The 25,751-nt window shown below is 36.3% G+C and overlaps 1 protein-coding gene across 1 annotated transcript; it reads left to right on the top strand.

The window, feature by feature from the left end:
* Positions 1 to 3,107: 3,107 nt before the first annotated feature.
* LOC121429167 lies at positions 3,108 to 23,630 on the top strand. The gene is made up of 9 exons (XM_041626103.1): positions 3,108 to 3,142; positions 5,137 to 7,017; positions 7,680 to 7,896; positions 8,635 to 8,702; positions 9,602 to 9,745; positions 10,379 to 10,461; positions 11,300 to 11,420; positions 12,905 to 13,030; positions 18,759 to 23,630. The coding sequence occupies exons 2-9, from the start codon at positions 5,202 to 5,204 to the stop codon at positions 18,890 to 18,892; spliced, it is 2,709 nt and encodes a 902-aa protein (XP_041482037.1). The 5' UTR covers positions 3,108 to 3,142; positions 5,137 to 5,201; the 3' UTR covers positions 18,893 to 23,630.
* Positions 23,631 to 25,751: the final 2,121 nt, after the last annotated feature.

Genomic DNA, 25,751 nt, shown 5'->3' with positions numbered 1-25,751 from the left:
CACTATAAAACAGTTACAGTACATTCAAATTAATGGTATGAATAATTATCTGGAATAGTTACCAAGTACCCCTATGGGAGATTTACCCAAACCTATGAGAGGCATTACAAATTATGATATGCGCATGGCGCATTGAGGGTGACAAAATTTTAACATACCAGTATCATTTTATTTGGTATGTTTCTGTGAAATGCTACTCATGTTTAGGGTATCTTCCCTTGTTTTGGTCTAGATTAGTAGGCAACTTATGTGTGCTTTATATGTTTTAACTGTATAAGGGCATTTATTTGCTTGGAATTATGTGTATATGGTAATGTTATGAAAAATGAAGAAAAAAAATGTTCATGGGTGGATTAAAAAGAAAACCCTGTGGTAACATGTGTATGGCAGTATAATTCACTCATAGCCCTCCTGTATGTAGGTGTATAGAGAAAACATAATATTCTGTATTAGGCAATCACTGATGATGTGAATACTGATGAACACTGACAATAAAACCATGAAAGAATGATTGAGTCAATTTGGTGCTTAAGAATATAACTGGTATGAATACACAATGCCAATCATTGATTTTTCATAAACCGTAAATGGTAATTTACACTAGAATGTGTCACTAGAATCATGGAAGTAATATTTGAAAAGAACTGAACCTTTGATAGGAAGTTATATTGTTGATATGACCTTTTTCCTTCACTTTGAAATAGGTGTTATTTTGATACATGCCCATTTCATTCTGTTTCTCTTTGCTTACCTGTTTTGAAGGATATGTTTATTCTTTTCATGAGCGTTAAACATAATGAAAATTAAGTTCTACTTCATTTTGATAAATAATCTAGCTTTGAATATCTATTAAGTGTACATGCATATCTACTGTATTTTGTGTGAATATGAATTAGCCTAGAGTTATTCCTTGAGTGCTTTCATTGTGACATCTCTATCAAGGAATTTCAGTCGTGGTAACAATACAAATCAGAAAAATTCCAGAGACTTAATTCTTACCTCAAAGATAATTTTTGTGTAACTATGATGACCTAAGCAAACAGAGAGCTTACTACTTAATTAGAGATGAACTTAGAACTTGTAGAAGGGATCAATTCATTGTCAGTTCAAATAGTGGGGTTTATTTTCTCTCATGTTAGTTACCCCTCATTCTTATTTTTACTTGCCATTATTCCCCATCTTTTGCTAGGTTTTTTATAGAAATATTTGAAATTCCAGAGATTTGAGTTGTATCAGTCAATTTAATGTTGATGTTCCCAATATCTAGGATCCTGAATTTAATGAACACAATCCATATATACAAGTGCAATCATATTTTCTAAACAAAATCTCCAACCCCTTCATTGGAGAGCTTAACTTCTAATAAGCATCATGTTTTACTATAATTCCCCATCGCTTTTTATTTCACAATCTGTTTATGTCAATATCTTGTGGTCACCTGTAATAAAAATCTGAGCATGTGCAAGTTATAGCAATGTCAACCAGGGCCCTGTTGTAAAAAGAGTTATGATTGATCCGATCAATCGTAACTATGGAAATCCATTAGTGTCATAATTTTTCTACAAAAAATCTGCACAAAGTCCTTTTTATGCAAAGAGAAGTGCAGTGAATTTTCAAGAAAACAATGCATGAATATACATCACACCTAGAAAATATTTTGAACAAACATGCATAATAGATGTTGACGTTGCTGGCCATCCATAGTTGCAATTGATTGGATCAATCGTAACTCTTTGTACAACAGGGCCCAGGTGTGTGCAACTCATTTCCACCTTGTACATAGTTTGAAATTTACCTCTTCATTTGTAAGAGTATAAGCCTTCCAACTGCCAGTAACAGTGATATCCTGCTCAAAGTATTTTTGTCTCTTCTAAAGTTATATAGAGTCTTTATGGTTTATTTTTTTTGTCATTTAGATATCAAAATCTTATGTGATATATGTGTGTGTGTTCATTGATAAATTTCTGAAATCATGAAATTATATGAAAATTTAATGAAATATGTATAATCATTAAATGAAATCAGGGATATAAGATAATCTTATTTCTTTGTTCATTATTTTTGTTTGGAATCTTGGGGAAAAAAGACAACACAAAATTGAAGGCTGCAAAAACAAGGTGGTATTCCAATCAGGTGCTGTTGTATGAAAGTTATTATTATGGTATCTTTGCCATCCAACGGTAACTACCATGGTAACGATGATCAACAGCCAATCAGAATCAAGGATTCCATCAAGCTACCATTGGATGACAGAGTTGCCATAATGGTAACTTTTATGCAATGAGGCCCTGGTGGCATATCAATAATAAGCCTGGGTGCCATTGCATAAAAGTTACTATGGTATCTTTTTTACGGAATCCATGAATTTGATCGACTGTTCATTTGAGAATTTTTACAATGGTAGTAACCATTGGATGGCGAAGTTATACCTTAATAGTAACTTTTATGTAACAGTGCCGACAGGCATATCAATTAGTCTGGTGTAAAAGGAGAAGCTCCTCAGAAACTGTTTGGGAGTCTGCTCAATCATTTCTTATTACAGTAATGAGCGATATATGAATGATTAAACAATAGATTCAATAATTCTCTAGATAAATGCCCTACTAATTATTATGACATTTAGGTATAGTCATTTGAAATGTGGGGGGAAAATAAAAATGGCATCATATTGAAGTAACTTTTTGCCAGGTCGAGGTGGGTTTCCCATGTCCGTTTTGTTTTCATGCATTCTAACATTAGCATCAACATCTAACAAACAAGCATCTTCAGTTCGCAGAATGTAAACAAATTCAGCTGGTGCTTTATCCAGTCTTCATGGATATCAACTGATATATTCTTGTTAGTAATTGGCCATTCCATAATAAATTTATTGAAGTCCATGTCAAAGGTGTTTTTGAAAACCTTTTGGAACATCTTAATAACTGAGGGAGTAAGTAGCGCCCCTACTGGCGCAGGCCCGGTTTGCGAACACGATTTGTGAAGTTGGTCCAAGTCCGAGCTCACACGATCGACGACCGATCGTACGCTTGGTTAGGGTTGCCTTGGTAACGCCCCGACGCTGTATGTAGCAGGTGCATGATTGATTCGGCTTCGTTGAGCTGAGGCTGAGGCTGAGCCGAGAAAGCCGACCGATAAATATGGTAAAATATTAACTTTTTTGATTGTTTTGATTTATTCTGTCATATTGTATGTTCATCGAAATAAGCTTTGAATTATATGAAGTGTACCGTAATCATTTTGTGTTCGCTTGCTGCCAACTCCCCATGATTTAGGGAAACGTCATGCATGTTTACGGGTGTCACCAGCGGTCCGCAGATCTTATCTGCCCCAAACCTGTCGGGGTAGTTGCCTTTGAATTACCGTTCCGCGTGGTATGATGTGGGTGTGTAAGTTGTATTAAGTGAAAGCAATTGGGGGTCGGGTGTCCGGACACACTATATTTTTGAAGCCTTCTTTTTTGTCTTTGGATTACACTAAAAATATGAATTCAATAGTTGTAATCATACTCTATTATGTTCTATTATTTGTTCTCTATAATATTTCCTAACATTTTGTACTAAAGATTGATGAAAGTTTGCTTGGACAAATTTTTCAAATGACTTTCTATTTTTTCTAAAATTGGTCGTCCGGACATATTACAACCTGTCTGGACACACAACAACAACTGGGTCAGCTATTACTACTACATGTATGATGGGGGGACCTAAAGCTACGCACTTTGTTTACAAACGATAGAAACTATGCCAATTTTAATATTCGAACAAATTATCTGTCGCTAACTTGTGGCAAATATTCTAAAGATCATTAAGCAAGAACAAAATATCAGAAAACTCACTAATACGAAAATCCTGCCGTGTTTTCCGAACACCTCTTGAATTCGCCGCCCGATGTTAGAAGGGGTCCTAAAGCTACGCACTCGATTTATCATGCAGAAAAATAGAATTTCCTGTGCCTCAATTTCTAAAGTATGTTCATACTATTATAGGATAATATGAAATTAAAGAGAATATAGCTCAAAAATTCAAAACAGTTGTGGGTGTTCTCTGCATTTAGAGATTTACTGCAGCCTCTGTAGAAAAAATTGAATAGGAATCGTTCGTCACTCTGCAGTCACAATTCCAAACAAAGTGCGCATTTGCCATTAAAAACTGCATGTGCGATGAGTGGTGCGTAGCTTTAGGACCCCCTACCATACCTCCATGGTGAAATGGTGGGCAGACATGTTGCACATTTTTTTTTATTCAATGAGAAAATGACAGGGCCGCGTTTTTTCCAAGAAAATCATTTATTTCTCTCAATTTTTAATAAGATTTTTAAGGGTTTTGGGAACCACTCGTTGATTTTTATACACGCACTTGTGTACAAAGTGAATGGAGGTGGAAATAGGGAACTGTGCGTGTGACTGAATAAAGCGCTGCTGTATGAAGTGAAAACGGTGGTGGGTCCCAATACGATAATGCCTGAGATTAGATTCCCAACCAATCATCAGCAGCTAAAAATATTACATAAGGCTAGGCCCTAGATGTTTTTCTAGGCCCTAAAACTAAAAAGTTAGACCTAGTGAAGTTAAGTAGCAATCTGATCAAGTAAAATATTGCGTGGGATGAAGTTGTTGCGAGTGATTTTGATTTTGCCCCCCCCCCCACTGAATCATTGAATTTGTGGTATTTTGTAAACAAGTAACTCTTTATGATGTAGGTCTAGATATAGGAAGGACAAAAAAAGGCATTTCTACTAAAAAGCACTACCGATACATCAATAAATTCGTCATTAAGGCCTATTATCACAGACATTGTTCAAAACTTCCCTCAAAATTTTCTAAATAGTGAAAAATAATTAAGGCTTAAATGTTAATCCATAAAATCATGCATATTGATCCATCCCTATATTTCTTTATTACTGGAAAATGCAATTAATTATGCAGTAGAGTTTCCGGGTATATCACTGTTGCCATCTCCATCTAACTTAAAATTTCAATAACGATTATATATATGCTATACTGTGTAGGCTAGTGGATAAAGTCTTTATGCTGACCTAGGACAGGGGGGGGGGGCTGACCAAGTAAAAAATTAGATATCAGGTGAATGTATTTACCGGTACTATAAACTGATTATATTTTCCCCTCCTTTTCAAGGTGCACCATGGAGTCTAGATAACTGTGGCCTGTCTATCTTGGAAACTTTAGACAGCCTAGAAGCACCATGGATGCTGAGGCTGAACAAGGCCTGGATGATAGGTCGGAGCTCAAGGTTGAGGTGAAAGGTGAAGATGATGGGACCGGGGAAGTGGTAGCAAGTTTAGGACAAGATGGTAGCGGGGATGGCCATGAGAAAGTTGTAGAAGCAAATGAAGATGAGAGTAAGCTGCAGGAAGATCAGGGAGCAGGGGACTGTCATTTGAAAGAAGAAACCAAGACTAATGATGGACAACCTGAGGGTGGGGTAGATGGAGGGGGTGAAGGGGGCAATGAGAATGCCGAGGGCCAGGGAGAAAGGGAAAGTCAAGCAAACAATGCCAATGCAATAGAACCTGAAGGAACAAGTGAAGAGACTGTAGAGCAAGGAGAGGTCCAGATAGAGGAAGAGCTGAAAAGATCAAAGAAGGGGGATGAAGGAGATGAGGTAGTGTCTTCCAAAGTCACCACTGTGTCCTTTGCCAGTGAGGTCCAAGTGCTGAATGAAGATGAGCTTGAGGAACAATGGCCAATAGCTGAAGGGGATGATGATGTAGTGGTTGCTGAAAAGGGAGATGGTGTTGGGGAAAGCATCATTGAACCTGATGAAAATAAAGCAGAGATTGATAACTCTGCTGATGTGACAACTGAAGCTGATGTTTCACTAGGGGATGACAAAGTGGAGATTGGCACTCCAGTTTTAGCTGAAGAATATGGCAATGTATTGGAAGATACCCCAGTGGCAAAACCTGAATCAGATCAGCAGGAACCATCAGACATGGCTTCTGCAGAAAACACTGCTCCATCTGAGGAAGCAGTTGCTGTAAAGACACCTGAAGAAAGTAATGAAGTCACAACAGAGCATGATAATATTGGTGGGCAAGAGCAAGAGCTTCCAGAGATAACACCTTTGAGTGATGCAAGAGTGGACAATCACACTTCTGTAGAAGATGAAAATTCATCAGAACAGGTGTTTCTGGAGGCTGAACAAGCTGAAGGCAATGGAGAGGAGATACTCGATGATATTCCAGTAGCTCAACTTATTGAAGAACCAGAAAGGGAGATAGTTATTGAATATAAGACAGTTGTTCTTAGAAGTATGAAGTCAAGCGCACCAGAAGTTACACTTGAAGCTGCTGCTGAGGAAATCATAGAACAGGTTGGAACATCTGCTGAAGGACCGGAGGAAGGAGATGGTAATGAAACCAAAGAGGATGTTTATGCCCCTCCACTTGAAGAGATTGAAGCTGAGCATGATGTTGCTCAAATTGAAGTGAATGTTCAAAGGAGCTATATGTCAAATGCCCCTGAGCATGGTGTGGAAGCACTAGTTATGGAAGAGCAGACAAGCGAGGAAGCTCGAGAATCAAATAGCCCAGTCCCAGTGCCTGAAGGTGATGAAGCTGGAAAAGAGGCACATCCTGATGACAATCAACAAGAACTGCTAGATGGCATTCCTGAAGAGAATCTTGGCGATGATGGAGCAGTGGACAATCATACAGAACTTCAAGTTGACAGTGCTTTAGAAAGTCAAATTTTTGAGGACAGCCAGGATGAACCCTATCAAGATCTGACAGTTCCTACAGGGTCTATCCCATATGAAACAGACCCCAACTTGTCTTCGGTCAACCAGGAGGATGTTCCAATGGATGGTAACTTCTCAGAGTATGACCAACCACCGATGATGGCAAGCGATGTCGAGCCACTACCTCCTATAGAACCAGAGATGGTGAGGCAGGACATTCATCAGCTACAAGAACAGCAGAGGATGGAAGGTCTTAGTCCAATAGAGCTCTTAACCCAGGCCAATCAAGCTCATGGAGTTCTACCATCTCCTCTCAGATGTAAGTACCTTATTTTCCCTCGAGTCTTATTTGGTAAAGGATTGTGAATCCAAGAATTAAAAGTTACTGAGCTTATTACATTTACTATGAAACCTACCCTGATCTTAAGACCTGATAAAATGGATATCTGTTTAGATTTGGAAAGCACTTAAATGTAAATATGGAAACAAAGATTTCTGATGAAAAAATCAAGTATAGTGATTAAAGAAATTAGAAGCATTCATGTTTAGGATTTTACTCTACACCTGGTCCCTGTAACCCAAAAGTAAGCAATTAATCACTCTTAATATGAAAGAAAAATTCTGATTGGTTCCTCGTCAGTCTACTTTGATAGCAAAATACACATGCAACCATTGTCTTGATTGGCCATTTTATTTAGTGATTCATTGCTATCCTTTGTTTTTCGGGGACCTGATAACTTGCTTTAAGGAATTAAATGTATATGCATTCGAAAGAATGAAACTCCAAACAGTCATCTGTAGATTAAGGATATTGTCTGCCATATTTATACTGAGATGATACACAACTTATCTTGGACCAAGTTTTACAGTGAAAGTAAAGGGCACTACTTTACAAGTTTCACCTAAAGATGGCGCCATTTGTCAGTGAACTGTTGTTCGAAAGAAACCAAACCGTAATTATCTGTTTTTCTTTACACTTAGCTCCATATCACCAGCAACATCCTCACAGTGGCTCGAAGCTGGAATCAACGAGTCGAGCAACCAACCTGTCTCGGGTCCAGATAGCTCGCATCCCGTCCCCGCCCGCCCACATCAAGGCCCAAATGATGATGGAGGAAGAGAGGAGAGCCTCCACTAGAACGTCCAGCAGGCTACCCCCATCGGTGATGAAGATGTCATCGGTGATGGTCAATGCTAGGTAAGGATTCAAAATATCTTTTAAAGTCTTTGTAGTGCAGATGAGCATGGTGCTGATTGTCATTTCACAACTCGCATTTCCTTATATTTGGAAATCAGACACTCTGCTTTGCTGTATTTATTTCATTTTGCTTTATTGTGACAGCTAACCCAGGAATTAGTTGGTTCACTGTAACAGGTTCAACACCTGTGGCACTAGGCCAAAATTTCTGAAGAAAATTAGTCATATTTGTTTAGAGAAAAAACTTACGTATACAAACTACAGATCAAGGTAATGATTTCTTCCAATAGGGAATTCTATTTTATACCTAGATATGAGTAGAGAATTTTCAAATAAGTTTTTCCTATTATTTTTTGTTATTTTAATGTCATAAATGATCAGGGGCCTGTTTCACAAAGGACTTACAGCTGTTGTAACTTTGCCATTATGGCAGCTACCATGGTGACCTTGATTCTGATTGGCTGCTGAGCCCTGTTACCATGGCAGTTGCCATAATGGCAAAGTTACAACAGTTGCAAGTCCTTTATGAAGCGGGCCCCTGATCGGTATACATTGTATGCAGACAGGTTGTCTTTTTTTTGTCGTGGACCAAGATAAAGCAGCATTATTTCTCCTTAAGACACCTTTCCACATTGCATAAGTATTACAATTGATAATATACTATGCAATCAGTGGATACTGAATTTATTCCATTGCATATTCACCAAATCTGTTTAAAAAATTTCTTATTACTCTCAGGAAAAAAGCGGTGAAGAACAGAAATGCGAGTGTTTACTACGAAGAGAGACAGTTCCACAAAATCCTGAGTAAGTATAATTTATTTACAATGTTGGTGTTTCATATATAGTTTTCCATTTTGGAATGACTGTACACATGACTGGTGACCCTCTTGTGCCAAGTGATACATCCATATGTAGCTTAATTAGCTTTTAAGCCGGGGGGGGGGGGGGGCACTTAAATTGACGAGTGGATACCATGCGCGACCAAAAAAACACGTAAAAAGGATGTCTTTTTCACGATAGGGCACACGTAACGTGATAAGGGTGTCAAAACCACAAAAATAATGAAAAAAGGGTATCTATTTCGCTAGGATCCTTTAGGGTTAAATTTGCGGGGATGATTAAACAAATTAAAATAATTTATAAAGGATGTCCTTTTTGCCCCAACACTTCGTGTTTAGAGTCCGATTTTTGCGCGAGGTGCAGAAGTTGGGGTCGAACTAAACCAAATAAGGTAAAGCCGACGACCGAAGAACCCGTAACAATAAAACATTCCTCTACTTTTTTACGGGTTCATTTCAGGGAATATTTGCCAAGAGTATCGTTTTGTTTCCAATACTTGTTAAGGGGTGCATTTTCAGAATATGGAAATTACGTGTTTAGGGTGCTTTCCAAACCCCATGGTCGCGCATGGTATCCACTCGTGAATGGAAGTGGCCCTCCCGGGTTTTTAAGAACATGTTTCAGTTGTACCCAATAACCTAGATTCAAAGGCCAAAATATGTACGCCAAAGAAAAAACAAAACAAATAATAGATAAACTAAGCCCATTTTTATTGCATCAGTGTTGTTTGTATCAGTATATGCTGCTAAGAATATTCAAAGGAAAATGATAAGACCTTTCAAATGTATAGCAATGTGATTTAAAGTTAGAACCACTGCTTTCTAACACGAATTGGCATTTTTTTTACTTTTTTTTCTTTTCAGCTCTTGATGAGTGCATCAACAGCCGACCTCCGATGCAGTTTGACCTTGATACTCCTGGGCCGTGTCGGTATTCTCCAAGAAATAAACCTCTGTATGAAGACAACGCGCCTGAGTACACCTTTGGCATGAAATTCCCTGAAAGAGGTAAAGACCTAGATTTGTAGTAATTACCTATTTATTTAAGATCACTTGTCTTTAAAATCCTCCTTAAGTTAAAAGAAAAGGGGAGGTTGGGGGGGGGGGGGGGTGGTAGGGTGTGTTACAGTATTTTCCAAGAAACAAGCTTTGGAATGATTTTTCCAGAGAGGGGTAGAAATCTAGATTTATTGATGACTTCTTTACGTAAGACCACTTGTATATAAGATCAGCATTTATTTTTAAACTGAAAACTTTTATAGAAAGTTGTGGAAAGCATGATATTTTTTACCTTAAGTATTGAACATTTGCTGTTACCACGATTTCCCTAAGCAAAGTTTATTAGAGATGAACAGAGGTGGCTCCTGTATCATTCAAACAAGTTATAGGTCAAGCATTCATTTCAGAGAAGCATTCAGTGCTCACGAATGGACCAAAAATTTTGTTATAAATTCCAGCGATCTCTTGCACGGGTTTGTCCACAGTTTTACATTGACATTGCCCTTCATGAATATTTCTTTTTTGATATGACCTTTGGTATTACCTTGTTCTTATCCGTGAATGTTTATGAATGAATTGCACCTTGGTCCTATTCATGAGTAATGTTCATTAATAACCACTTTTGCTTTGTCTTGCATGCAGCTGGAGGTGGACGAACTGCCTATGCCAAGACCTGGTTCAACAGTACTGATAACTTCACGGCCAAAACAAGATTTGAGCGGAGGGTGAGTATTATTCATGACCTGCATGTATTTCTGCATTTCTCCTCCAGTCTTGGTACTCTGGTCCCAGTAACACAGATGTCTGCAATCAATCACAATAGTGAAATGGCCAATCAGGGTCTCTGTTGTATGCCCTTATTACCACCAGCAACCAATCAGAGTCATTGTTTTAGATTTATGATAAGCCATTGATCTTTGTAATATAGAAAGATGATTATAGTTTGCAACAACCTGACAAACTGCTCCAAATAGTTGAGTGAAATATCATAGAACAGGTTTAAATGCAGGTTTCTTTTTTTTAAGTTTGATTAATTCAATTACAGCAATTCTAAACCATTTTGGAAGATTAGATCATTAGGGATTAGATAAAGGGGGAAAAGAATAAGTGGCATTAATGCGCATTAGTCCGATTGGCAATAGACCAAATGTACATTAGACCAAGTGGCATTCACCAAGGTTCATTTTCAATTGGTCTAATGCCAATACTATCATTTGGTCTACCATCATTTTGTCCACTATCCACTTGGTCTAATTGGCATTTCGTCTAATGTACAGTTGTCCATATACCATTTGGTCTAATTGGACTAAGTGTTAATTGGGTGAAATAAATGAAAATAGAATGGACCAGCTGGTTATGAGACATAATGGTCATAGATGAACTGGTGTTTGGACAAAGCAATTATTGGACCAAATGGTCATTTGATCAAATGACTGTTAAACGAAATGATGATGGACGGAATAGCATTAGACTAAATGAAGATAGACCATGTGATGATTGTACGAAATGGCAATAGACACACCGGCAGTTTACCTTCTTCCCCAATACTTTCTTTGTTAACAGTGGCCATCGCCCAATGCCTATGGTAGAGGGAGGTCTATGGTTGGTAGAAAGGTTCCTGATAAGAAAGACTATCCGGCATTTAGCATGAGAGGAAAGACAAACTTTGTCATCAACAAAAAAGGTGAGGCATCCAACAACATGAATTACATATAAATTTGCTCTGTTTTGTTAACAAAATGTGTCCAGAAATGACCTGAAACCACAGTACATTTCATGTTTGCTTTCTCCCATTCACCAATATCCCTATTCTGTATGTTTTAGAACAGATGACCCACATTAGGCCCCCATTCCACAGAACGGAGACCGTTGAAGAAAGACTTAAAATCTGTTAAGTCTTACAGCGGTGTTCAAGATCACTGAAATTTGTCATCTCTGTGGAATGGCTCAGAAAGATCCCTCAAAGAACTCTGAAAGACTGATAGATATTTCTTGTCTTACTGGTCTTAGACTAGTCCTATAGACATCTTTCAACATTTTGTCTTTTAGAGATCTGTTATACAACATGTGATCTTTCAGAATTCTTTCCATGGTCTTTCAGTGATCTTTCAATGATCTCTCATGAGTCTTACAGTGATCTCTGCAAAAATCTTGAGAGACCGTCGAAATATCATTGAAAGACTATTAAGACCTTTGAAAGTTCATTGAAATACAGCTGAAAGACCATTTTCCTGTAAGATCATTGTAAGACTGCTTTGAACCGTTTCAAAATGTTTTGGAGCCCATGAAGACATTGAAGACCACTGAAAGATTGGTCAGGACTCGTGTAAGACCTCAAAGACCATTGTAGATTCATTGAAAGACCTCTGAAAGACCAACCAAAATTCATGGTCTTTGAAAGGTCTTTCAGCGGTCTTGATCTCTGTGGAATGGGGGTTTTAATATCCCAAAACAAATCCTGAGAAAGGTCAACCAAGATGCACTCATCCCTCTATTTGAAATATAGTCTCCCCACCAACATCCATTCCTGTCCTTTTGTACAGTTATTCAAAAGCAAACTACAAAAATCTATCTATTTTCTCTATAACATCTACTTTATTTATTGTAAGCACTTGGAGAGTTGAACTACATGTGTTACTTGTTTAAATCATAAACTGTTTATCATCCCATTGCTGCTGATAATGATAATAATGCCGACATAGCATATATGAATTCAAGAATTTAGAAGTCCTGGGTTATGCCATATACATATGAAACTTGGTCAGAAACTTACAAGCAAACAACCTGTTTTTTTTTTACCTCATAATGAGGATGAAACAAATGGCATAATATTTATATCTTCAGGGCAAGGACTGTTGGGCACAATTCTATATTGTCGCACAAATATGAAAAAAAAAATTAAGGCCAAATCTCTAAGGCCACCTCTCGCACATCCAGTCATGGCTATAGATGACCGTTGGCTTGAACAGATTTAAGCAATGTTTTAAATGGCATACTCTCAAACATTTTATATTGTGGCTTATGTGTATATGTATGTATGTGGCTTAGTCAGAAGCTATGTTTTACAGTTTGACACTGGATACTAAACAAAGTATTTTTCAAAGCCTTGACGCTAGACCAAAACAAAAGTGCCTGAATGCGACCTTTATAAAACGTTTATTCCCGCAGGATCTGAGAATGAACCCGGCCCAGACCAATATCACCGTCAACGATCTGATCCATTACTCTTCCGTCGAGCTCCAGCCTTCAGTATGGGAGCCAAACTGAACCGCGGGAGGCTCTTTGGTGCACCTGGTAAGTACATCTTCTGCCACGTTTAACTCCCGCACACAACATGATCGCTTTCAAAGAAATTGTAATAGCCTCTAATATGAAAATTTCATTGATATATATATTCATATTCCACAATCATCAAAGTACATTTCGTAATCATGTTTACAATGAAAAAAATGCATAACATATGCAGGATTGAAACGTAGCAATGAAATGAAAAAAGTGGAGGGGCCTACTAAAAAGCAGAGCTTGTAAAATGTAGACCCCCTATCAAAACTTTATACAAGGGTAATATGATACAAATAGAGTAAAATAATCAGCAAAATTCTATAAAATCATATAGATATAAACATTGTAACACAAATGTATTTACACTATATACAAAATTAAATATTGACTTAAAAAAATATTCAATACTACCGTGGATAAGTATGAAGTTCACAAATATTAGATTGAATCAATAAGAATTCAGGAGAAATTTTTTGATGAGTAATTTAAATCGTATAAGATTAGCTGCCTCTTTCATTTCTCTGTCCAGAGAATTCCAGAGTTTTGGTCCTGTGAAAAATACAGTTTTGCTAGAAAATACTGTTTTACTTTTAGGTAAGTGATAGTCATTTGATTGTCTCGTATTATATGAATGTAAAGTATTGTTTCTCATAAATTTCTTTTGTAGGACATTAGGTAAACTATTTCTATCTAGCTGATACATAAATTGGAATAGTTGCAAGCGGTACAGGTCATTGATTTTAAGGATACGTTTCTGACGAAACAATTCATCCGTATGAGCTCTAAAGGACATATTGCATATTATTCTCAGTACTTTTTTCTGAAGTAGCAAGACTTTATTTAGTCTCGTTTGAGAGGCATTACCCCATGCCAGAATTCCATAATTAAGATATGGTAGAATTAATGCACAATACAACATGGATAGCGCCTGTGCTGGTAGAACGTATTTAAGCTTATTGATGACTCCAATATTTCTTGACACAGTTTTGCAAGTATTGTTGATATGAGCATTCCACGTAAGCTTGTTATCAATAGTAAGACCTAAAAATTTTGTTGTTTGCACTTCTTTGATTTCAGTATTATCTAAAAGTATTTGATGCGGTAGATGTTTCAATGAATGACTAAAAAGCATATAATTAGTTTTTTGCAGATTCAGTGACAATTTGTTGGCTTTAATCCAGTTTGTTACTTTTTTAAATTCTGTATTCATAGTGCTCACAAGTACATGTGGATCATGGTGTGTATAGAAAATATTGGAGTCATCAGCAAAGAGAATAAATGAGAGAACATGAGATGAATTTTTCATATCATTAACATAAAGTATAAATAACAAGGGGCCAAGAATACTACCTTGTGGAATTCCACAGGAAACTGGCCTTGTTGGAGATTCTGATTCATTTACTGTAACAAACTGAATTCTATCAGTAAGATAACTCCTAAACCATTGTAAAGCTGTCCCTCTGATACCGTAATTTGATAGCTTACATAACAGTATTTCATGATCTATTGTGTCAAATGCTTTTGAGAAGTCAAGGAATAATCCTACAGTATGATCAGAATTATCAAAAGAAGAAGATATTTTATTTATTAATGTCAATATAGCATGAGTTGTATTATGTTTTTCTCTAAAACCAAATTGATTATCACATATAATACTATATTTCTTAAGGAAAGCAACTGTCCTTTTATAAATGATCCTTTCAAGAATTTTTGAGAACGAAGTTAACAAAGATATTGGGCGATAATTACTAGTAATTAATTGGTCCCCCTTCTTGAAAATGGGTATAACTTTAGCTATTTTCATCTTCTTTGGGACCTGGCCAAGCTGCAATGATAAATTAAATATATGAAGCAGGGGATCAGCAAGAGAATGTATAATGTTTTTCAATACTTTATTTGTAATGCCATCATATCCGGGTGTCTTTCCTGCTTTCAAATTAAATACAATCTCAAGTAATTCTTCTCTATGAACTGGAGTAAGAAATATTGAATTATCATTTTGTTTGTCCAAAAAGTCCTTAAACGAATTTTCTACAGGGATAATATTTCCAGCTAACTTTGGTCCAATTTGAGAGAAATATGAATTAAATTCATTTGCTATAGAATGAGTATCTTCAACCATATTTCCATCTACACATAATTTATTAACAGCACTAGATTTGTTAATTTTGTTTAGAGCCCCATTTATTGTTTTCCATGTATTTTTAAGGTCGTTTTTATATGATTGTAATTTTTCTGAATAAAACCTCTTTTTTGCTATTCGGAGAGTAGTTGTTAAGGTATTTTTATAAGACGTGTATCTATTCCGTGAAACATCATTTGGATTTGATATATAAGAAACATACAGATTATTTTTCCGATTGATAGACCTTAATATCATTTTTGAAACCCATGGTAGCTTTGGAACACGTTTATAGTCGTAATTTCGATATTTCTTTAAAGGAACACAAGAATCTAAGCAATCATTGAAACATTTCAAAAATATGTCAAATGAGTCATCGACATTCTCTTTCGAGTTATAAACGTCAGACCAATCAACAGAGCTTAAATCTTCTTGGAGGCGTTCAATATTTTTGTCACTAAAGTTGCGACAGATCCTATATTTCTTTTCCATTTTTGCGAGTGATTGCATTGTTTGGATATGGGTAAAAATAAGAAAATGATCGGATATGTCTGTCGTTACAATGCCAGCTTTCGGAAGAGGGTGAGAGTTACAGAATATATTATCTATAAGCGTAGCAGAATGATCAGTAATACGGGTTGGTCTAGAAATAATCGGCAAAAAAGTAGAAGTTAACATTAATTCAAGGAAATCGTTTGTTGCAGAGTGATTACTGGTCAAGAGATTAATATTGAAATCACCAGTGATGATACAATTGTTATTTATCAATTCTCCGTTTTGCAAAAGTTCATTAGTAGCAAGTAAAAAATCTTCTATACAAGAAGTTTGAGGAGGTCTGTAGATGACACCTATTACAGTTTTCTTATCTTTTTGAAGTTTTACTTCTACAAATAAGGATTCGATGATATCATTCATATATTCAAATTCATGTCTAATTGCATAATCAAATGAAGACGGAATATATAATGCTAGTCCACCTCCAATTTTATTTTTCCTATTGTTTATAACAATATCATAATTCGGGATGGTGCATAAGGAATTAGGTGTTTCCGTGAACCAAGTTTCAGTAAGAGCAATGATTGGGGGATTGGCAAATTGTGTATTTTCTAATAATAATCGTAATTTCTCGAAGTTTTGGTTAGCGCTTCTTATATTCAAATGCAAAATAAAAACATCATCTTCTCCAATCAATTTAGCATAGTCTTTGAATGAATTTTCTGTATAATATGGAGAAGAGGAAAGATTGTATGCTTTATCATGAATATCGAATTCAACTTGAAGTTCATCAAAATTATTTGTAAGAATATCAGTAGAAAATCTATCAAATGGAGTATGATGATTTGAGATAATATTGCTTTTATCCTGACTTGGATGATTTAGTAATAAGAAATCATCATTATTCAGATGATAAAATGGGAAATCACGCATATTATCCACCATTATGAAATAGAATATATTGCCATTTTAAATCAAAATCTTTGTAAGCTGAGCATATAAAGCATCTTTTAGATTTGATACCGTCATGACCCCAAATTCGAGTTTGAAAAATACTGCAGTTGTAATATTTAACAAAAGAAAGATTATTTGATACAATTATTAACGGTTGATGAAGAATATTTGCACACAAAAATAAGTAAAATGACCTCCATGAAATGTCTGGTATTGAAACATTATTGAAAGGGCAGTGAAAGAATGCAAAATATACCACGGAAAATAACACAAGTATTGATCGATGCGAAAAATTTTGTGACTTGAATTTCATAAGAAATAAAAAGAATACTGGAAAATGGAAAAACATGGATAGTCCTTCTACAGCTTAGAAAAGTCCTCTCTGGAATGAATGATGATGGGTTGACACTTCTCATCCTTCCTTACATAGATTCGGCCATTCTGGGTCCACAGGAACTTGTATCCGGCATCTCGGCGGGCCTTGTTGACATCTTTCATTAGCTCCTTAGTGGAAGCGATCAAGTTTTCATTGAGGTAGATCTTGCCATCGCTGTTGTATCCAAGATCCTTTGTGGAGAGAGTCTTCAGCTTCCTTCTCCCATCGTACATGATGTTACGAGCTCGTCTTGTGGTGAATCGCACGATGATTGGGCGGGCTTTGTTATCAGCTTGGCGTTTGGAACCCAGCCGATGAACCACATCGAAGTCGGATGCTGCAAGCTCAGGGCTGATGTGTTTCGCGATATTAAGTACGATCCTTTCAGGAACCTCGCCCTGTCGTTCTGGTACACCTGCCACCTCCAAGTTGACTCTTCTGTGGTACTGGTCAAGTTCGTTAAGCTGGAAGGTCAACTCACTGAATCTCTTCTGAAGACAGATGTTTTGTTCCTTCAGTTCTCTGTTTTCCTTTTCTATCTTCTCGGCCTTCAACTTCATTTCCTCAAATTTCTCGTTGAGGAACGACAGCGAGTTGACAATACTGCTTTGTCCCTCTCGTATACTGTCGATCGACTGCTCCAAGACGGTCAACTTAGCATTCAAGGAATTGGAAAGTTTCCCTAGCTCATTCTTGATCAGTGATAGAAGATAGTTTTCATTCGTCTCTTCATTATCACCAGAGTTGTTTTTCGACGACTTTCTCTTCCCAGACATCGTGACGTCACAATTACATGAAACGATCAGAATTAAGCGCACAAAGAATGGTTGCGCAAAGAGATACCAGTGATGCGTTCCATCCAAGCCAGTATGCGTTTAATGATGAGTTGCTAGGCAATGACGCGTAAATGATGCTAGTTTTAGAAGTCTATTGACACTTTCTTCTCCAAAATGATCAAAATTTCAAGTTAAAAATGTTTGATAGTATCCAAATAAGTAATCCAAATGAAAAATGAGTATATCCTTGATATTCACTATCCAGTTTCTGATGCAACCATATAAAACGTTTTCACAAAATGTCAGGAAACACGGTAAAATTGCACAAAATGTCAGAGCACTTTTAAAACACGTCCGACCTCTCCAACCTTAAAACCTTAACCTATAAAATCCTAACAATCAAAGTTCCATACATGTAGTTGAATGAACACTGAAACAAATATTTCAATCTATTTGGAGCCTCACTGTAGGAATAAATACAAATTCATTTCTAAATTACATGATGTCATCATCAGTAAGTACTTGAATACTATTTAGACTATACTCTGACTATAAGGCTTTCAGCATAGCAGAATTCTGATTTAGTATTCCTATCATAATAAACTTCAAATGCAAAATTTGATTTGTTGAAATTTGCATCTTATGTGGTTGGATCGTCTAGTGTGCAGTGGAGTTAAGTAACAAGGGAAGTCATGTAACTATTTGTTGCAAGGAAAGGTGTGAAAAATTTAAAAACTGCACCGCGTCATTTTAGTTCATTTTGAAGAATTTGTATACAATTTCAAAGCAGAGCCCATCCTTATTTGAAGTTCAAACCAGTTTGTTGCGTATATCATCTTTCCTAGCTTCAGTGACATTCTCTATTAATTCTAAAACCTCTGTAGGAAAATATATATATATGCACCATCATTCAGTTCCCATAATGAATGAATATTGTCCTGAATAAAACTATATACTGATTTTTTAAATCAGATTTTTTCCTATGATGTTATGTCTTGTCATGCCTTGCCTCGCCAGAAATCACACCAGCACCAAACTACTACAACCCGCACACCAACTATACATCCAGAAAGGTAACATACCCAGCATTCACCATCTCAGGCGTCAGGAAACCAAAGAGCCATGCCCTAGGACCACATGCTACACTCTGAACATTGGTGCAGCAGGTTGGTTATGACAATCTTCACACCAAGTTCTGCTCAGGGAGTGGTTCCCTACCCCGCCTTCAGCATTTTGGGTGATCATGAAGTAATAAAGCCATGCTCCAGGACCACATGCTACACTCTGAAGGATGGGTACAGCACCTCAGTTACGACAATCACCACACCAAGTTCTGCTCAGGGAGTGTTCCCTACCCCGCCTTCAGAATTTTGGGTGATCAGGAAACAAAAAAGCCATGCCTAGGACCACATTCTGAGCAGTAGAAAGGACGTGGGATGCAGAGCAGGCGTCAGGAATCCTTAAAGCCATACCCTAGGACCACATGCTACGCTCTGAACAGTGGTACAACAGGTTAATTACGGCAATCTTTGCACCAAGTTCTGTGGGAAGCTTCCCTCCCTGCCTTCCTGATTTTGGGGGATTAGGATGTAATAAAGCCATGCCTTAGGACCCACATGCTACACTCTGAAGGATGGGTACAGCACCTCAGTTACGACAATCACCACACCAAGTTCTGATCAGGGAGTGTTCCCTACCATGCCTTCAGCATTTTGGATGATCATGAAACAATAAAGCCATGCTCTAGGACCACATGCTACACTCTGCATAATGGTACAGCAGTTTGGGTAGGACAATCTTTAATAATAATAATAATAATTGACTTTTATATAGCGCTTTATCAATCTACAAGTGCTCAAAGCGCTTCACAATTATTATTACCTGGTCACTGTATTCATAGCTTTTTAGCAGCCTGTTGCTAAACCAACTACAATGATGGTTGTTTCCTACCAGTTGCCATTTAGCACATGGGTTAGAATGGTGAAGTGTGGATTGACGCCTTGCCAAAGGATGCTAGGCCATGCTGGGATTCGAACACATGACCCTCTGATTACAAGGCGAGAGTCAGAACTGCTACGCTGCGGTGCTTCCACCAAGTTCTATACACAAAATCTTTACACCAAGTTCTGCTGTGGAAAGCTTTTCTACGGCACCTTCAGCATCTCGGTTGATCAGGACACCTAAAAGTCATGCACTGCGATCACATGCTTTACACTTTAGTTGATAGTTTGGAGGTGTCAGGATAGATTGTTCCATTTACAATTGTCTTAATGTTGAGTAGAGACAATGCACCATGCTTTCATTATCGGCTCGTGCACCTTCTTGTCCAGAGCTATACACATCCAGTCACCAGTGGAGCTGCGGCTGTGAAACGAATCTTGTACTGCCCTTGTGATACAGCATGAGATAAGTCTCCAATAGTCCAGGATATAGCTCATTAATATGAAGATTTGTCATTAACTTCCAGCTACTGAAAAGTATTCTGTCGGCTTTGAATTTTTTGTGCGTGTAGCAAGAGTTGAAAAATGGGACACTCCACCGAGAAGTGTTTCAGTCTTCTTGCATTGCTACATGTATGTACGGTAAGTGTTGTAATTTTGTTTCCAAGAGAAATCTATTCTTCTACTGATGAGGCTGAGCTTATGACCTTATAACTTACAAGTTATCCAATATAAAAAAATTACAATGAATATCTTGTCAGTTGGACAATTTAAATTGTCAAATGCCAAAAGTCTCATGATTTTCTTGATGACTGGATGCACATCCCAGCAAACACAAACATTTTTCAGAACATCCGAAGTTTTCCTGCAGGTCGTTGAACTTGAAAGTAAGTGTTTGATTGGTTTTCTTAAGGTCCTTAGACTGGAAAGAAAAGGTTGATAAGATATCCCTCTTTCAGTTGGGTACAGTGTACTTATTTTTTTATAAGAAATAAGAATGTCCTTTTTAACCAATTTACATGTATAAGGATGTAACAAATAAAGCATTTATCTGTATTGTAAGTAAAAAGCAGAAATAATTCTATCTTGCTTTAATCACAAGTTTATTGATTTTTCAGTAAGTTCTTTAAATAATGAGCTTAATATTCATTGTAGTGGAACAACATATGCATGGTTAGGATGTGATCATTACACAAGCAATAAATACAGGCTGAACAAAGTAAACTGCATACTTAATACATTTTTTTGTGTACTACTAGATTAAACCAGAATTATTTGTACTTAGTATGTATTGCAGTTTCTGATGCACAAAATCCTTCCTATGTGTTTACTTGATAATTTATGTGTATTTCAGACTTCGAGGAAATATAAATTATTTGTGACAACTTGAAGAGGTTGTAAGCCATTCCTGGTGGGTGTTTCATAAAGCTGTTTATAAGTAAGGAGTGACTTTAAGAACGACTGGTGAACCCTTCTCCTCTGCTAAATAGGTGAATATCATTTACCACAAGAAAGGAGATGCTCTGAACTTACAAACAGCTTTATGAAACGGTCCCCTGGTGGAATAACAATATCTTGGTACACCATTTTAGCTGTTTCCATTAATGCAGGTTTTCTCAACCCCACATTCTGTCTTTGGAATAAGAGTGGCCACTCTCATCACTTCCATAGGCTAACTGGGCCCTGTCTATTGTACCAGTGTGTTTTTGTTAAAACAGTGTATCCCCAAAAGAGGAAATCTGTATTTTCTGAAGAATGTGTTATTGTTAAGCAGAATCTAATCATCCTATATAATTTGTTTTGAAGGACATCTCTTCATTCATCAGATACCAAACATATGATAGTATCTGAATCACTGACCAAAAGGAACAATTTCAACTTGTGCAGGTCATAATCACTTTGTGCAGAATAATGGTATTTTATTAATCTGGCCACAGACAGTTTAGATAATCCATGCCAAAATGTGTCTATTCTCTGAAGCATAATAAAAATAAAGGAAATACTATTGAATGTCTTTTCAAAATATCCTATGAAATTTGGCAGACTGTTTTAAATCTTTGATATCCTGCGCAATTTTTTTGTGACATCACCATTTGAAATGGTCCTCCTTTGGCTGTGCATAGCAAAAAAATATAATATAATTGTCAAAAGAAAGAAAATGGGTATATATTTAGTGCTTTAAGAAATTCATAACAAAGTTTTTTTCTGGAACACACTGAATAGTAAGTATTTCCAAACATATCACTCGAAGAATCATGAATAGAAACATAACTCTCCATGGATTTTATGAATTTACTTTTTTCTAGGACATACTGTATAATAGAAATTCCAAACATCTCCTTATCAGCCGAATTGTGTGTCATTTTACAACAATTCTGTCAATGAATATAAGAGCCAGAGGCACAGATAGATAATTAATGTTACAGTGGAAATAAACATTTTCAAAAAGCATATTTCTGTCCAATTTGTAACATAATAATGCAAGAGTTTTAGTCTATATTTAAAATGGAACAGATGCAATATTTCTGTCCAGGTTGTGTTATTCAGTTTGTATTATGATGCAATAATTGTTGTCGATATTTCAAATGATTCAGATATAACACTTCCGTCAGGTTTATGTTATGATACAATATTAACTTACTGTATGATAATGCATAATTTTGTAACTTTCCAGTACATCTTAGGTTCTGTAACACAAAGCAATGTTATTGATCATATGTATGATTGATTGTACATTGTGTTGAATGCAATTAATCATTAAGATTTGCTCTAAGATCATTCTCTAAGCTTTGTGTCACCGTTCCATTCACATGAAGATTTAAGATCAAATATGGGTGATTTTAATCATTTGATGTGGATGAGTTGTATGCATGCAAATATAATTTTGAAGTGGCATTGTCATTCTATGATCGATTGCAAAACTTTGTATCCCGAGGACTTGGAGATTCCCTGAGAACTTCGAGGATATTCAGAAAAATGGTTCATCATTCTTATATGCAGTCTATGAAATATCCAGTTTTTTTCTCCTCCAAATCAGGAATATATTGGTTTATTATTTTTGGGAATGCCAACACCAAAGAAAAAGCTTGCAGACATTTAGTGGAATGGTAGTGTTTCCACATTTCATGTCCAGTTTGCTAAGAAAATGCTAAGCATTAATGTTTGCATGTGTAGCCAAATTTTGGTTTGTCAGTTTGTGAAAGCTCAAAGTTTGCAAGTAGTTGACATTGTTTAATCTTTGCAAATATATTTTCATATTCACAAACAAATTCCTAATTACCTGTTCGCATCTAACATCATATTGACTTTCAGTTTACATTTTCAAGTGTTAGCGACACCGACCCTTGTTCTTTAGATACCATTAAGAGAATTTGGGTCTTTAAGATTCAAGAGAGGATCCTACCTGGCAGCAGTAAGAAAAATGAAGTCAAAAAGGAAAAAAATCTCCTTTTGAGATGGTTTTAAAACATTATTCTTGGATTCTTTATTAGATTCATCAATGTTAAGGAACATTTGACTGGTTCAGCCTTTTAAATTTACAAATAATCAAAGTGTTAACAAATGCAGCTGTAAGAAATCATGCAATGATAATCATCAAGCTAAGATGCCGTTTTAAATTTCCATATGCAGTTATTTCTAAAAGTATTTTTGTGTAATGAAAATAATAAGCAATATGTTAATCATATGCATCTTTGATATGCTGTTAAAGGTTCAGTATTATCATTAGTTATTTGGACAGTATTAAAATTCCAGAAAAGTATATATTGCAAAAAATGCATACATGCTTAAACTTTTCTATTCCGTCCAGATTATGTCAAAGACACACTAATATTTTTGTGTATCTAGTGTCTTTTTTTATACCACAGAGGCTTTATTCTGTACATATTTGACTGTAAGATGTGTAAAAAATATATTAATAATATTAAAATCTATTTGCATTAAAGCTTGATTATCTTGTCCATGATTTGCTTGTGTAACTTTGGGTTCAGTATTTTTCTCTCTCTAAAAAAATGATTTAATAAGCTGAATAGATTCATTGGGAACAAAAAGAGAGATATTTCTGTAAACTGTAGATTTTTTTGAGATACAAAGGCCATGGTGAGGGTTATCAGACGATGGTGGTGGTGGTGGCGATGATGGTGATGAAGATGATGATATGGTGAGGATGATATGGTGGTGATGATGATGGTGATGATGAAGATGATATGGTGATGATGTGGCGATGGTGGTGATGATGAAAATGATGGTGATGATGATATGATGACGATGATGGTGATGATATGATGATGATTCATTCATTCATTTATTCAAATTTTCCAACAAAATTAAGCAATAATTACAATAAATAAAATATAAAATCAGAAAATACATATGATAAATATTCAAATAAACCAAATATAAAGAATATGCACCTGATACAGAAGATAATATATCAAAAATGTTGGAAAAACGTGGACCACTCAAGACGAAAAAAAAGTATAACACAAATAACTATACATCTATACAAAATAGGTAATGAAATAAAGATACAAATAATGATTATAATCAGTGGCGTACCGTGGGTCATGGCATTGGGGGGGCACCAGCAAAAATTTTGAGTCACTAAGTGAGCGTGCCCAGTTGCTGGGTATACTGACCTATTAGAGACATTTTAAGGACAGTGCCATCAAACGGAAATGTCTCTCACTCGTCAAATAATGCGAGCGCGAAGCGCGAGCTTAAAATTTTTTAATTCAGACCTTAAAAAAGGACATTGTAATCAATATTTTGTAATCATGATACGTACTTGTCTCGCTAAATAATGCGAGCGCGAAGCGCGAGCTGAATTTTTTGTAAATATTGACCCCCAAATAGGAAGATTTTAAGGACTATATTTTAGGAATCCATTAAGATTATACACATCTCACCGTAGTAATTTAATGCGAGTGCCAATAAGCGCTTGCTTATTTTGTTAGGATTACATCTAAACATGCACATAAAGCACTATTAATCATGATTAACATACCCATCTCACTAATCAAATCTTGCGAGCGCGAAGCGCGAGCTGAAAATTTAGGAAATTCAGAACTGAAGAGGGGCATTTTAAGGCTTGTTTGTAGGAATCCACGAAGACCATTCATAGTTTACTAACCAAATGATGCGAGCGCGAAGCGCGAGCTGAAAATTTTTGATATTCAGATTAGAAAAAGGGACATTTTAAGGAATGATTCTAGGAATTCATACTTCATCAATCCACTACTGCGAACGTGAGCACGGACAGGAAATGTTTTATATTAAGACCTTAAAATGGGGCAATCACTATAAGTAGTCATGAAAAAGAAGCATAATATTGTACATAAAACAATAATATTAAACTCGAAGTGCGAGGAAATATATTTGGCAGTTTGGTGTATGTGGTGTGGTGGTATATGGTATATGATTATATTTCTCGGTAAACAGACAATGCGAGCACCAGGAACAATGAAGACATAGGCCCTGAGCAAATTATGTCTCATAAAGTTATGAAAAAAATGTTTCTTATGTAATATAACATAACATAATTATGATATAATATTACATTATAATGAACAATAATGTTTTCTTTCCCACTACGTTTCTCTTCCTTTCTCTCTTTTTCTCCTTTTCCCCGTTTTTTTTTTTTTGGGGGGGTCAGCCGATTGGGGGGGGCACGTGCCCCCCCATGCCCCCCGTAGTTACGCCACTGATTATAATAAAGGAAATTAAAATTAAAAGATGAGCAGAGACAAAAGACAAAAAAAACCGAAGACACACACAAAAAACAAAACAACAAAAATAAAACACACAAAACGAGAGTAAAAATAAACAAACATTGCTGCACAATCTGCGAAAACCGAAGAAGGGATAAATGGAGAAAGTCAAAGATAGGAGAGGGGGGGGGGGTAGAAGTGTAGTAAAAAAAATACCGAAACCAAAAAATACTGAAACCAATACCGAGGGCAACCTGTAAACAGGCAAACAATAAATAAACAAATAAATTATAGAGGAAAAGGAATTTAAGAGAAGGGGAAAACTGGATATCAGGGTGAAGAGAGTTCCAATATTTTGGGCC

The sequence above is a fragment of the Lytechinus variegatus genome, chromosome 15, assembly GCF_018143015.1.
Source record: "Lytechinus variegatus isolate NC3 chromosome 15, Lvar_3.0, whole genome shotgun sequence".
Taxonomy (NCBI): domain Eukaryota; kingdom Metazoa; phylum Echinodermata; class Echinoidea; order Temnopleuroida; family Toxopneustidae; genus Lytechinus; species Lytechinus variegatus.
Note: the sequence above shows the minus strand (reverse complement) of the source record. Positions and strands in the feature narration are given on the sequence as shown.